General features: G+C 53.1%; 1 protein-coding gene across 1 annotated transcript in view; it reads left to right on the top strand.

The window, feature by feature from the left end:
* Nucleotides 1-13,350, top strand: part of MLXIP (MLX interacting protein) — a 57,149-nt gene that overhangs the window by 37,248 nt on the left and 6,551 nt on the right. Inside the window, exons 2-15 of the mRNA XM_034638127.1 lie at nt 2,811-2,917; nt 3,664-3,749; nt 5,371-5,460; nt 5,843-5,884; nt 6,211-6,382; nt 7,036-7,125; nt 7,723-7,814; nt 8,754-9,405; nt 9,852-9,973; nt 10,086-10,275; nt 11,715-11,839; nt 12,387-12,491; nt 12,600-12,727; nt 12,947-13,070. Coding sequence (XP_034494018.1) covers nt 2,811-2,917; nt 3,664-3,749; nt 5,371-5,460; nt 5,843-5,884; nt 6,211-6,382; nt 7,036-7,125; nt 7,723-7,814; nt 8,754-9,405; nt 9,852-9,973; nt 10,086-10,275; nt 11,715-11,839; nt 12,387-12,491; nt 12,600-12,727; nt 12,947-13,070 — 2,125 coding nt within the window. The remainder of the gene's footprint in view (nt 1-2,810; nt 2,918-3,663; nt 3,750-5,370; nt 5,461-5,842; nt 5,885-6,210; nt 6,383-7,035; nt 7,126-7,722; nt 7,815-8,753; nt 9,406-9,851; nt 9,974-10,085; nt 10,276-11,714; nt 11,840-12,386; nt 12,492-12,599; nt 12,728-12,946; nt 13,071-13,350) is intronic.

Genomic DNA, 13,350 nt, shown 5'->3' with positions numbered 1-13,350 from the left:
GCCCACCTCATTGTAAGTAATTGAAGCTGCTGGAGTGATCTGACGTCTTTGAGAAGATGGTCTTACGCGCACGTCAGCCACTTTTTATTAACAAAGCAGGGGTAAGGTTTGGTCTGTAGTTAAGGGCAATGGTTAGTTCTTAACACTGCAGGACACCAAAGGTTGTTCTGTTCTGTGGAGTCCTCATTCACATGGCAACCCCTGTGCTTCTGTCCTCCGCGGCCATCTGTGTAGGCGACAAACACCCCGGCAGGATTCTACAGAGAAAGCGGCCTTTGAATCCTGGCTTCAGCATGAGGAAGCTGTCAATTACAGAAAAAGTTTTTTTTTTTCCCCTTTAAGGAAATAAGAAAACAGGGACAGTTTTCTGTTTTGTTTTTTTGTTTCCTGGAACCACCTGCCTAGCTAGATACCAATTTAGATACCAATTTGCTGGAAGGTCTTACAGAAGAGGGAAGGAGGGTTAGTTTTGCCAAGTTGTGGGACCTAATCTACTCTGCCATGTGCCCTGCTCTCCAGCCTGGCATAAAGTGCCCCACACGTCTCCTCCTGCAGGTGCTCTTAACCAGGCATGTGCTTGCTCACCTCAGGGCTGTCACAGGCAGGCAGAAGAGCTGCAAAGGTCACTCCCTGGCTCAAGGTTGAGCCCATTTCCTTATCCTCCAGGCAGTAGCTGAGATGTCACCTCCTCCAGAAAGCCTCCCCTGACTACTGAGACTGGGTTGGTTACGCAACTCTATGCTTCTACAGCCCTCTGCTCTTCTTTGGGACCCTCAGCGCCTGGTATGCTCCACAGGGGTGGGGCCTCATGGGCCCCATCTGTTCCTTTCCTTCATTTGTAGCGCTCATCCCTTGTCGAATGAGTGAATGAGACCCAGTCCCTGCCTTCAAAGCGCTTAGACAGGGTTGCCCTCTGCCCAGGTCTTTGTTCACTGGTATGGAGGGTGGGCCCCTGGGTGTCACCTTTTTCCTCCCCTGGAGGAGGAAGAGCCACATGACAGTGGTGGCAAACACAAAAGAAAGGACTTCAGGTCAGGAGGTGTTAAAACTCAGGCCTTTCAGTAATAACTTGAATTTAGATTATTGAGATGGTTATGAATAACTTATATTTTGCTGTAGGGTTTACCAGTTATATGTGTCTAAGAGTATATGTATATGTACATACATACACATTGTCTCTCGTTTAACCCTTATTAAAACACTCAGGAGGAGATGGTATTATCCTGAGCTCACCCAGGAGACTGGGTGTCAGACAAGTTCCCTGATTGCAAAAGCCAGCACACTTGTGGTGCCGCAGAGGTCGGGACCTAGCCGCTGGCTGCCGAGCCTGAGGGAAAGCGGGCCGCTTGGAGGTGGGCTGGGAGTACCTTCGGACTGGGCAGGATGGCAGGAAGGTGTCTGACAGGTTAGAAACAGCCCTTTGAGCTGAGACTGCTGTTCTCTCTCCCTCAGACTCTACTAGGGCGTCCTGTGACATTTTCTCTCTGGGGGTCACAGCCTTCTGGCCTATGTGATCCAAAGCCTGGCTCGCTGGGGTAGGTGGGAGAGGCAAGAGGTCTTTGCCAGGTGCACAGCCAGGGGGTTTGCTTTTAAGCCAGTTCTCAGGTTCAGGTGGGGTTCACTGCTTGGGTGCTGTCTTTGGAGACCCCATTGCTGTTCCTTACGAGGCCTTTCTGAGTGGGTTTGCAGAAGAGGCAGGGCTGTGGCTCACAGCCAGGGAGAGCCACCAGAACCCCCTAGGCTGTGGACTAAAGATCATGCCTTGCCCATCTCAAGCCTTCTGAAAAAGGGAACCCTGTGTCAGCTGCCCAGAGGTGGCTTCTGACACAGCACTTGGCAAACCAGACTATCTGAGAAGCCTGTGCCACTGGGGAGTGCTCCTTGCCTGCTGGTAGGTGGTGTACGAGGGCTTCTTAACTCATCCAGAGAAGAATTATTCCCAGGCCCTGCTATGTGCCACGGTCTGTGCTAGGGGCTTAGGGTGATGACACCTAATGGGCCGCAGGTACTGCGTGCAGCTGTGGGTGTGGGCACTGCTCTGTGGGGGGTGGCTGAGTGCCACCTTTGAGTTTTAATGGTGCTCAGGGAACCCCGAAGGAGTCATCAGCAGCCTGGCAGAAGCCAGTGCCAGCACAGAGGAGATGGTGTTGGAGCAGGTGGCAGAAGGAGGTCCATGAAGAGTGAGGACCATGTGTGCACAGGTCTGGAGGCAGGAGAGGGTCCCGCAGGCTTGAAGGCCAGTGCGACATTTGTGTGCCCACATTGTAAATGCCTCTTGGGGACTGGTGGCAAAGGAAGTGGGCCAGGGTGAAGGAGCTTGGCTTTTGTTCATTTGCCAGCAGGTTTCTGTCTTTATTCTCACTCCCCCACCCCTGCTTTATTGGGTTGTAATTGACATACAACATTGCATAAGTTGATGTAAGGTGTACAATGTGATGATCTAACATATTAAAAATCAGAAGATTTTTAACTTTTAATTACGGGAAATTTAAAAGGTAGGTGAACATCGACAGATTAAGACGGTGTACCCATGTGCCATCGTCCCACTCCAACACCTACCAATGCATGGCCAGTCCTATCCCCTCCATGCGCCGACACCACCACTACCCCCGCTCCCACCTCTCCCCTTCCCTACAGCCGATCACTTTGAAGAAATCCCAAAGTGACTCGTGTCTTCCATCAGGCCTAGCCAGTGGTTTGTGATGGATTAATCTAGAATTTCGAGGCCTGGAGCGAGTGGATGGCACTTTTTGATTTCATTTCATTTTCAGAGGAACCACTAAGTTTCCCTTCTTTGTCTCACCTTTCAGTGGGAAGTTGGTGTCCCCCAAGTGGAAGAATTTCAAGGGCCTGAAGCTCCAGTGGAGAGACAAGATCCGGCTCAATAATGCCATCTGGCGGGCGTGGTACATGCAGTGTGAGTGTTCCCCGGGCTTCCGGCAGGACGGGCCTGCAGGGGCCCCAGGACTCGTGGGCAGACCTCCTCGTTCTACCACCTTGAGGCCTTTGCACCTTGGGGCCCAGAGCCCACTTTTCAGACATTATGCCTCAAAGGGAAGCCTCTCTTGGGCAATCTGCAGCAAGAGGAAAACCAAGCCAAACCCTAATGAACTGGATACTTCTCAGGTGTCGGGCACAGGGGCCAGTCACGTGGTCTGTGTCATGTAGTTGTCCATCATCTGCAGGAGACGATGTGTTAGCCCAGTGCTCGTAGCATAATGTGCTCATTATTAGGTTAGATGCTGGGGCCCGATGTTGTGAAGGTAGAGGAGGAGGGAGGGCTTAGTTCTTTCCAGGGGAGTCGAGGAGGTGATATTTGAAGAGTCAGGGAACAGTTCCTATTTTCAGCAGGTCAGAGAAGATGCAGACCCAGGCCTTGTTCATTCTCTAGCTGGCTTCATGCCAGTAGATCCGATGACCTCTGTAGGAGATCAGCATGCTTGGGGCATGCTTGGATTAGGCTGGCATTTCTCTTGATAAGCCAGATTCCCTTTCTTACCCATGAGTTACTGACAGATTCTTTTCCTTTATTCTCTGAAATTTCATTTTCAAGGGAAGAACACTTGGGAGGGTCCCACCCTGAGGGGTATAGGGACAGAGGGGGTAGGGGCTCCTTCAGGGGTCTTGGTCATAGTGATGATGTCTCATCCTTTCTCTGCCCAGATTTGGAGAAGCGCAAGAATCCCGTGTGCCACTTTGTCACTCCACTAGATGGCTCTGTTGAAGTAGACGAGCATCGCAGGCCAGAGGTACTTGGCTTGTGACCATCAGTAGCTGGAAAGGATCTGCCCCCATCAGGAGGAAGGGGCTCTCCCAGGGCTGGGAGCAGGGGTTGGATTCCGCAGCAGTGGGGGCGGGGTAGGGAGAAGGTCTGGCTGTGGTAACCTCTCAAGGATGAGGTTGTGACAGCTCACAGAGGCTCCCCTCTTCTCAGGCTGAGCTGACCCAAGGACTGAGGGGTTCTCCTGTTGGGACTCACTCTCCACTTTCTCTTAACATTGGCATTTCTCTAGAGGTCATTAGGGAGGGATCTGGGTTCCTTATAAGCCAGATATCTTTAACAATTAAAGAATGACCTCAAGATCTTTATATGCTGAAATGGAAAGATGCTGAAGAAATAGTAAATGAAAAAAAAAAGCAAGTTGCACAACAGTCTTAGTAACTTTATGTTAATTTTTTTAAAAGTATGTGTGATTGTGTGTGTGTTAGGAAAAGTCTAGAAGGATATACAGAAATCCTTTCTTGGTGGCTTCCTTTGGGAGGGGGGAGAGTGAGGCAGATACCCTTTATACCCTTCTGCATTGTTTTAATGTTTTGTGTGGGTTTTTTTAAAGTTTTTATTTATTTATTTGACAGAGAGAGAGAGAGATAGCCAGCGAGAGAGGGAATACAAGCAGGGGGAGTGGGAGAGGAAGAAGCAGGCTTCCAGAGGAGCAGGGAGCCTGATGCGGGGCTCGATCCCAGGACCCTGGGATCATGCGCTGAGCCCAAGGCAGACACTTAACGACTGAGCCACCCAGGCATCCCTGCATTGTTTTAATGTTATCCAGGCATGTCTCACTGTTGGGATAAAAGGGGGAACAATTAGAAAGTGACCCAGTGAAAGAACCTTTTGAGCGGTAGGATGTGATCTGGTGTTGGACAATATTAAGGAATATTGTTTTGTTGAGTCTGGTGATAATACTGTATTGTTCACTGTGAAGATTCTTTACTTCAGACACACAATGAAGTATTTTTAGGTGAAATTTATGGGCCTTATGATATCTGGGACTTGCTTTAACATAGTCCAGCCATAAACAAAAAGGAACCTGAAAGTGAGGCAGGCTCTCTGAGGCGGTCATGACTCCTTCATCACCAGAGCTCTTCAGGGATATCATGGAAGGGACTCACCTGAGTGGTGGAAAGCTCGAAGTGGCTACTCTTGGAAGTCACTTTCCACCTAAAACTTCTGTGATTGGCCATTTGTTGTCACCCTTTGAAAATGTGGCAGAGTCTCCTGGATAAGGGCATTTAGTGCTACCGCTGGCTATCTGGAGGGCTTTTTCAGTGCCTGGGTGGAGGGCCCTCTTCCTCTTTCCTGCCGAGTGTTCTCTGACCCTATCCAGACCCTTAGGACCCATGCTAACGAGGCTGCACTCAGTTATCTGAGGTCATGAAAGAAAAGCCCATGTTTAGGGTGGAGGCTAGTTGTAGCACAGAAGAGGTGGGACACACGTGGTGAATGCAGTTGTATTATGCATGTGGTAGGGTTCTCTGAGCTGCATTGCCCGGGGCTGACTGCCAGTGTCAGATGCATCTTTATTTTCAGGTCAAGTTCTGCCAGTTAGCCTAGATTGCCCTCTTTTGATTCCGACCCACATCTCTTCACAGGCCATCACGACAGAAGGAAAGTACTGGAAAAGCCGCATTGAGATCGTGATCCGGGAGTATCACAAGTGGAGAACCTATTTCAAGAAAAGGGTATCAGGCTTGGGCCCCAAGAAGTGCATGTTCAGGAAGCCCCGTTGAGGAGGGAGGATCTAAGTCCTGTGTTCAGACACAGGCCCCTGAGGTTGGGGCTCCATTGCTGCCCCTGTGGAACCCAGTGTTCTACCCCAGCCCAGGTGCTGGGCCTGCTTTGGCTGTGTTATCTATGGTCTCAGTTTCTTCTGCTGCTAGTTATTCCACAAACACTGGTTGAGAATCTCTTCTGTGCCCAGCATGGGCCTGGGAATGGCAGAGAGCAGGATCCCTCAGTGCCTCCCAGAGAGAAGAGGCCTCAATGCTTCCAGGAGGAGAGGCTGAGGGCCTCTTCCCCTCCCAGGACCCTGGGTGACCACCTGGTCTCTCCTTTTCTCCACAGCTACAGCAGCACAAGGATGAGGACCTTTCCAGCCTGGCCCAGGTGAGTGAGCTTGGGGGCTCTGAGGACCCTCATGGCAAGAAATAGCAATGATGTGGGTGGCCCGACAGTGAAGCCTGCTGCAGGAGGTGGTGGGGACGCGGACTGTCCCTGCAGCTTCAGGAGGGGCCACCCCCCTTCTCACACAGAGGATGTTCAGGCTAAGGAAACAGGCCAGTTTTCCCTGCTCCACGTACTCCCCTCATCTTTTACAACAGCCCTTACAGCTCTATACAATAGGGTAACATACTTCCCTGGTATGATGTGATTGGGAATTCTGAGTTCACTAGTGCCCCTCTGATTTTTCCTCCCCACTCTGTTGGTGGTAGGATGATGACATGCTTTATTGGCACAAACATGGGGATGGATGGAAGACCCCAGTCCCCATGGAGGAGGACCCACTGCTGGACACAGACATGCTTATGTCGGAATTCAGCGACACCCTCTTCTCAACACTCTCCTCGCACCAGCCGGTGGCCTGGCCTAACCCCCGGGAAATAGGTAATCCACCCCTAGATTCTTGACTTTGAACACACTGCTGGTTTCCTTCTCTGTCAGTGGCCCCACAACCCGGCCCCCAGGGCAGGATTGGCCAACCTCACTGGCATCTGAGGGCCATGTGCCCTGAGTGTGTGGGGACTGCAAGTGGGCCTTCCTGGGCAACTGTCAGGCCCATGGTGCCCCTGCGAGAAGACTGGGGATTTGGTCTGAATCAATTTCACATTTCTGATACTGTCCCCTTAGCAGAGGATTTGTGCTTAGGCCAAGTGACAGGGCCTTTGACTGACAGGGAAGAAAATCAGAAGCATTCCTGGGCATGACCTTTTACCTGGCAGCATTCAGGCATCCAGTTAACACCTCAGGGAAGAGCCCACAGACTAACAGAACTGGGGATCTTTGCATCCTGGGAGTGTCTGTTCCCTGACACTTTACCTTATAAAAACTCTCTTTCTTTCTTTCCTGCCTTCTGAGGGTGGAGAATAACCACCAACCCACAAGAAGGTAGAAATTCCAGCCAGCCACCTGCACTTCTCCTTGGAAGAGTCTAGAATGTGAACAGGGCCAGGAGGATCCATTCCAGGCCTTTAATGTGTTTCTGCAATGTTGTCTGAGAAAGCAGAATGATTCCTCTGTCTCCTTTCTGATTCTTACAGCACATCTGGGAAATGCAGACATGATCCAGCCAGGGCTGATTCCTCTGCAGCCCAACCTGGACTTCATGGACACTTTCGAACCCTTCCAGGGTGAGGACATGGGGTAGGAAGAGAGCATGACTGCCTGCATCTCCCTTTGCCCAGGATAAAGTACACTGGTGCTTCCCTTTTTTAGAAGGAAGTGTTAGAATGGGCAAGGGGAGGACTTAGAATTTTTCCAGAATTACCTCTTTTTTTTTTTTTTTTTTTTGGTAGTAGTTGCAAAGTCTAGGAAGCTTTTCTGCCACAGGGTTCTCTCTCAAGGGAATCGCCATTCTCACACCTGCGGTCTCAGATCCTCAGGTTTGCCCAGGACTGTAGGCAATTCTTCCTGTGGGCAGCAGAGGGCACTGGCAACACAGCCGCCNCCCCCCCCCCCCCCCCCCCAGCAGTGCCCTGCAGTTAGAACTGGGCTGCTCAAGAGCCGCCAAACGCCAGGCCTGGGAATATTTCAGACCCCGCACTAGTTGCCAGCATGAGCGGTTCCAATCACAGGGCCTCTTTCTGCAGAGTTACCTCAGGGGGGAACGCCCTCTGGCCATGGCATTCCTCTGGGTAAGATGGGGTTCAGTGCCCAATTTATTTGGATCTTAATTCAAGGATGTGGTGGGCACACAGAGCTCAAAAGCACCCGATGTTGTCTTTCAGACCTCTTCTCTTCCAGCCGCTCCATTTTTGGTTCCATGCTGCCTGCTCCTGTCTCAGCACCTGCACCAGATCCCAACAGTCCACCTGCTCAGGTAGAGGGAGCTGGGGAGAGGTGGCCAGGGCTAGGCTAATGAATAACCGTGCACTCATGAGCAAAGTGCGAGCGCTGCTGAACACACATGTAATGCATAAAGGAGTTTTGCTAGCCCTGCTTGAGAGCGGCCATAGGTCTCCAAGAGGTGGGAGCTGTCGGTAAGCGTGTGCTCCTGGCTGAGGCTCCACGTAACCTGTGTGCAGCAAGCTTTGTTCTAACCAGTTAAGAGAGGATTAGCAATGGAAAACATGAATCGCTAAGAAAAAAGTTCCATGTATTTTTTTATTTTTATTTTTTTTGCTTTTTACTTAACAATTAACACAAATTGGTTATGAGCTGCGGGGGCTGCAGAGCTGGGTGATGCATGCCTCATTGCCCTTCGGGGCGCTCAGCTGGTACCTGTATCCACTTAGACACTAGAAACCTGGCCCCATCTTCTTCCATCTGGCTCCGGGAAGAATTTCTTCTATAGAGACTGAGATCTTGACAATTGATTCCTTATAGCGTTTCCCTTTTAGGAAGAGGTGACCTCTAGAAGTTGATACATGAAACTGTCCTGAGGGAACCTCATGAGCAGCTGTGCTCCAGGCTGCCTGTGATCTGTAACAGAAGATGGCCGGGACTTTGGGGGGACCCCTGCTGGACTCTAGAAACAAGATATTCCCAGGCCTAGAGCCAACTGTGTGCAGACAGTCACTATGTGTGAGCTCTGTGTTATCATTTAGTCCCTAATGGAAACAAGACCCCTGCAGATGCCCGGAGAGACACAGTTCCATTCCCCCCCAGATTAGCAGGAATGGGGACGGGAGCCATCACCGTGTCCCTCTATCTGAAGGTTCTGCTCAGGTGTACAGCATACATTGTTGAGCTTTCGGTATGTCATACCAGGAAGTGACAGCAAGTTGTATGATCCAGCATTTGTCCTTCTTTTTCTCAGGAGACCATCCTGTCAACCACCGCTCTCCCCACTGTGAGCCTACCTGATGGCCTCATAGCACCTCCTGCAGCCACCGCCCTGGACCCCACGGATAGGCAGGGCTGTGAACGAGCTCCCCGGCCTGGAGACCCCTTTATCCAGCCCACAGACTTCGGTCCCCCTGCACCACCGCTGAATGTCCCGCAGCCTTTCCTCCCCGTGTTCACCATGCCCTTGCTGTCTCCCAGCCCTGCCCCAGCACCTGCTTCTCCTGCCCTGCCTTTAGCCCCACCCCCTGCCCCTGCCTTGAGCCCCTCAGCTCCGCCTACCTTCCTGCAGCAGAAGTTTGCTGGAGCCAGCAAGTCGCCCTCCGTCATCACACACACGGCCTCTGCAACCCTCACCCACGATGCATCTGCCACCACCTTCAGCCAGAGCCAGGGTCTTGTCATAACAACCCACCATCCCACGCCCTCGGTGTCCCCCTGTGGCCTGGCACTGCCTCCGGTCACCCGGCCACCAACTGCTGGGCCTCCCCAACCCTGTTTAACTTTTGTGCACCCCAAACCTGTCTCTTTGACTGCGGGGAGGCCCAAGCAGCCCCCCAAAATAGTGCCTGCGCCCAAACCAGAGTCTGTGTCCGTGGTATTGAAGAATGCTTGCATCGCCCCAGGTGAGTCAGGTGGAGGGAAGCCAGAGTCTGATCTCCCCTTCTCGAGGGATATTTCCCTGTCCCCAAGGCTTGCAGACTTGTGAACACACACACACACTTGTGAAATGAAAGTGTTCTAATCTACCACATTTGTGTGATCTAGTCTGTTGTCTACTCTGTGGCATTCTTTTCAAGTTAGTCTCAACCCAGTTTGAAAAAGCATGGTCTAGGTGATCTCTTTCCTGGGTCTGTAATCTGTCCCCTTCAAGGAAAAGTTGCAAAACAAATGTCATGTACCCCGGTGGTGGTGTCTGTCCGTGGCCTGCGGTGAGGAAGGTGATGTCTGAGCAGCAGGAGAGGGGTCTGTGTTGTCCCGGGGAGCCCCACGGTGCCTGGGCTCAGCAGCAGTGGTGTCAGAAGCAGCCCCCACCACTCCAGGCCTCACTCTCACCCTTTTGTTTTGGCAGCTGCCTTTTCAGGACAACCACAAGCAGTGATTATGACATCAGGCCCTCTGAAGAGAGAAGGGATGTTGGCTTCTACTGTGTCCCAGTCCAATGTGGTCCTCACGCCTGCTGCCATTGCCCGGGTGAGGGGGCCCTAGGCAGACCCTCTGTGTCCCAGCACAGCCCTACTCTTGGGTGGTCCTCACCTGACATGACTATGGTCGGGGGTGACCTCTCTCTCCTGTGTCACCTCAGGCTCCTGGAGTCACAGAGTTCCACAGTGGCATCCTGGTGACAGACCTTGGCCACACCACGAGCAGCCAGCCAGCCCCTGTCTCTCGGCTCTTCTCTCCAGGCACTGTGCAAGACTCCCTGGTGAAGGGCGAGCAGGCCCCTGCCACGGGTTCCAGTGAGTGTGCGCTCCGGTCCGAACGTTTGGGACTTCGTGAGTGAAATGAGCACGCCCACACCCGGGTCAGGGAGACTGCCTACGGGGTTCCCCAGGATTGAGGCTGGACTTACAGGATGCACAGTGAGGTTTTAGAAGCCTGATAGTGGCCCACGCTGGGAAGTGCTCAGGTAGCGCCAGGTCATCCACAGTAGCAGGCAAGTGGCACGCGTGTGCCGGGCAGGCAACTAATGCACTTGGGGAACACCACTCTGACCTCCTTCAGAAAGGCCTGCTCTGAGCTGCCAGTTCTCATCCAGAAAAGGGATTGAGGCTGTCAACGCTTTCCAGAAAATGGAAACCACCCAGGCTTGTCTCCACATCAACATGGTCATCCCTTAGTTTTTAAGCACCTCACATCTGGTGAGCCCATTTCCACACCGTGGGCCTTTCATTGGCAGGACAATGGGGGGAGAACTGATTTTGCCCAGTGAAGAGCGTGAAGCCAGGGATAAAGGATTTGCCTGAGGCTGTGCTCCTGGTGATGGGGGTAGAAACAGTATGTAGGCTTCCTCCTTTCAGACGGGTGTGGGAAAAGGAGACCAAGGGTGCCTTGTCTCAAGTAAAACCTGGGTGTGGTTGCTCCTGGAGCTCTATGGTAGACAGTTGTCTTCTTTGAACAGTCAGGAAGACCCGAGGAGGAAAGGTCTCTGCCTACAGAGATCAGGCAGTAGAGGGACTTGTCCAAGGACGCTGGACGAATAAGGGCCTCCAGTCTGGAAAGCTAAAGATGAAGACTAGTTACAAGTCAGGCCCCTACGGGGTTGTAAGTTAGGGCTCAGGGAGCATAGCGTTACCCTGTCTGCCAAGGCACAGAACACTGGGCGTTGGAGCTGCATGGGGAAACTGAGAGCAGCAAGGCGAGGAGGTGGTCAACGGCGCAGAAAGGAGTGCACTGAGACTCTCTGGGTAGGCAGGCAGGGCAGTTCCAGGGGGCTCCAGGGCCTCCTGAGAGATGCCAGTGACCAGGGCACAGCTGTCATGGGAGTGGGCGAGATTGGAAATACAAGAAAATGTCTATGTAGAGTTGAAAGAACAAAAATAAACAGATACGTGTACTTTTTACACAGGGTAAGAACTAGAGCCTCACAGAGGCTGCAGAAACCGCAGGTGGCCTCCAGGTGGTTTGTTAGTAGGCTGGGTTAGCAGTCAGGCCTCCTCTCAAAACTCTGTGTGCCCCAAGACCTGTGGCTGGCCAAGCTCAGGCCATGTTCCTACCCCACGTCCAGCCAGCCTTCATCAGGCCTTGTCCACACCTAACAGAATCCTCCTTGGGATGTTGGCAAGGATTTCTCCAGTGTCTGCTCTGGGGTAGCTGTGGGAGGTTCCAGATGGGTGTCCAGGGTTTGGGACTTGCAGGGGTTCCCTTCCTGGGTGAGCACTGTTTCAGCTGCTGCAGCCAGCCGTGTCCTAAGAGGAGTCTCTGTTCTTCTCAGGTCGAGATTGCCCAAACTCAGGGCAGGCCTCTCCATGTGCTTCAGAGCAGAGCCCCAGTCCCCAGTCTCCCCAGAACAACTGCTCAGGGAAATCTGCAGACCCCAAAAATATGGCTGCTCTAAAGGTATCACAGGTCTCTCTTGGGTCTTGATTTCCTTGGAACGGTGGGAGGAGAGGCAAGGAGATTGTCAAGGGACCGTTGGGGCAGCTGCATCCCTTACTAGGGACACATAGGAAAGGAGCAGCACAGACCTGGCTGGTGTTCCAGCAGCCTAGGGTAGCATCAGGAACCTGGACGTTTGCTATTTAATCTGGAGATGAGGTCGGCTCCTCCCATTCCCCACCTACTAGCCGGCCCTGAGCCCTGGAACCAGCCCCAGACGCTGTGGCACACGGGAGGTGGCCTCTGTAAGAACTGGGGCATCAGAGGGCTGGGCCGAGGGTGGCTGGGAAGTGCTGATCAGTGGCAGCCGTGGCCCCTGCTGAGGGCCCCCATTCTACAGGCAAGGTTTTCTAACACCCCTGTCCTGCCCCATCATGGCTCCTCGCTGGAGCCCTGTAGCTCTCTGTCGCCCCTCCTTCCACTTTCTAGCCCCTGAGCCGCAGGTATGGAGGGAGGGGCGGTGGCCCTGCAGTGCACCCTGTGTCACAGCGACCTCTCCATTCCGCAGCAGAACCGGCAGATGAAGCATATTTCAGCTGAGCAGAAAAGGCGCTTCAACATTAAGATGGGCTTTGACACCCTCAACAGTTTGATCTCTAATAATTCCAAGCTGGTGAGTGGTGTCAGGTGGGCGGGGAGCCCCTGCGTTGGCCTCAGTGCCTGCTACACAGGCAGGGTCGCCGTGGCTGCTGTGGCTTTGACCCCGCCGCCCCTCTCCCAGACCAGCCACGCCATCACGCTGCAGAAGACCGTGGAGTACATCACCAAGCTGCAGCAGGAGCGGAGCCAGATGCAGGAGGAAGCCCGGCGGCTGCGGGAGGAGATCGAGGAGCTCAACGCCACCATCATGTGAGGCTGGGAGCATGGGGCCCCGGGCTGGTGCCTCATCCTCCCACGTGTGTGTCATAGAGGCAGAAGGGTCCTTTGGGCTTTTGTCATCCTCCTCCTGAGGCCTTTCCTCTTGGGCCTGCGGTGGCCAGCAGTGGCTGGCCCTGCCCAGTCGGCGCCCCAGGGTCCGGCTTCACTGCTGGCCACTCTGAGCTGCCTCTGATTCTTCTGTTGTTCCAGCTCCTGCCAGCAGCTGCTCCCTGCCACGGGAGTCCCCGTCACCCGGCACCAATTCGATCACATGAGAGACATGTTTGATGAGTATGTGAAGAGCCGGACCCTACAGAATTGGAAGTTCTGGATTGTATCTTTGGGCTTTCTTTGCTTCTCCCATCCCCACCCTGTGCACTGAAACAACAGACACTGACACCCCAGTTCCTTTAGAAAAATTCTGTATAAGTGGTTGTTGTTGAGTTCATCCAACAGGCAGTGCTAGTTTCTGCCTTGGTACAGGGGCCTGGCCTGGCCCGTGGTGTGAAGTGGGGCTGTTGGTGACCATCCAGGCTCGGGGCTTCCTGGGGAGGCAGAACAGGCCAGCTTTGCTCTCTACGTGCTTGGGAAATAAAGCTGCTTTCTTGCAAGGT

The sequence above is a fragment of the Ailuropoda melanoleuca genome, chromosome 12 (assembly GCF_002007445.2).
Source record: "Ailuropoda melanoleuca isolate Jingjing chromosome 12, ASM200744v2, whole genome shotgun sequence".
Classification (NCBI taxonomy): Eukaryota; Metazoa; Chordata; class Mammalia; order Carnivora; family Ursidae; genus Ailuropoda; species Ailuropoda melanoleuca.
This window is presented reverse-complemented; position numbering and strand designations above follow the sequence as displayed.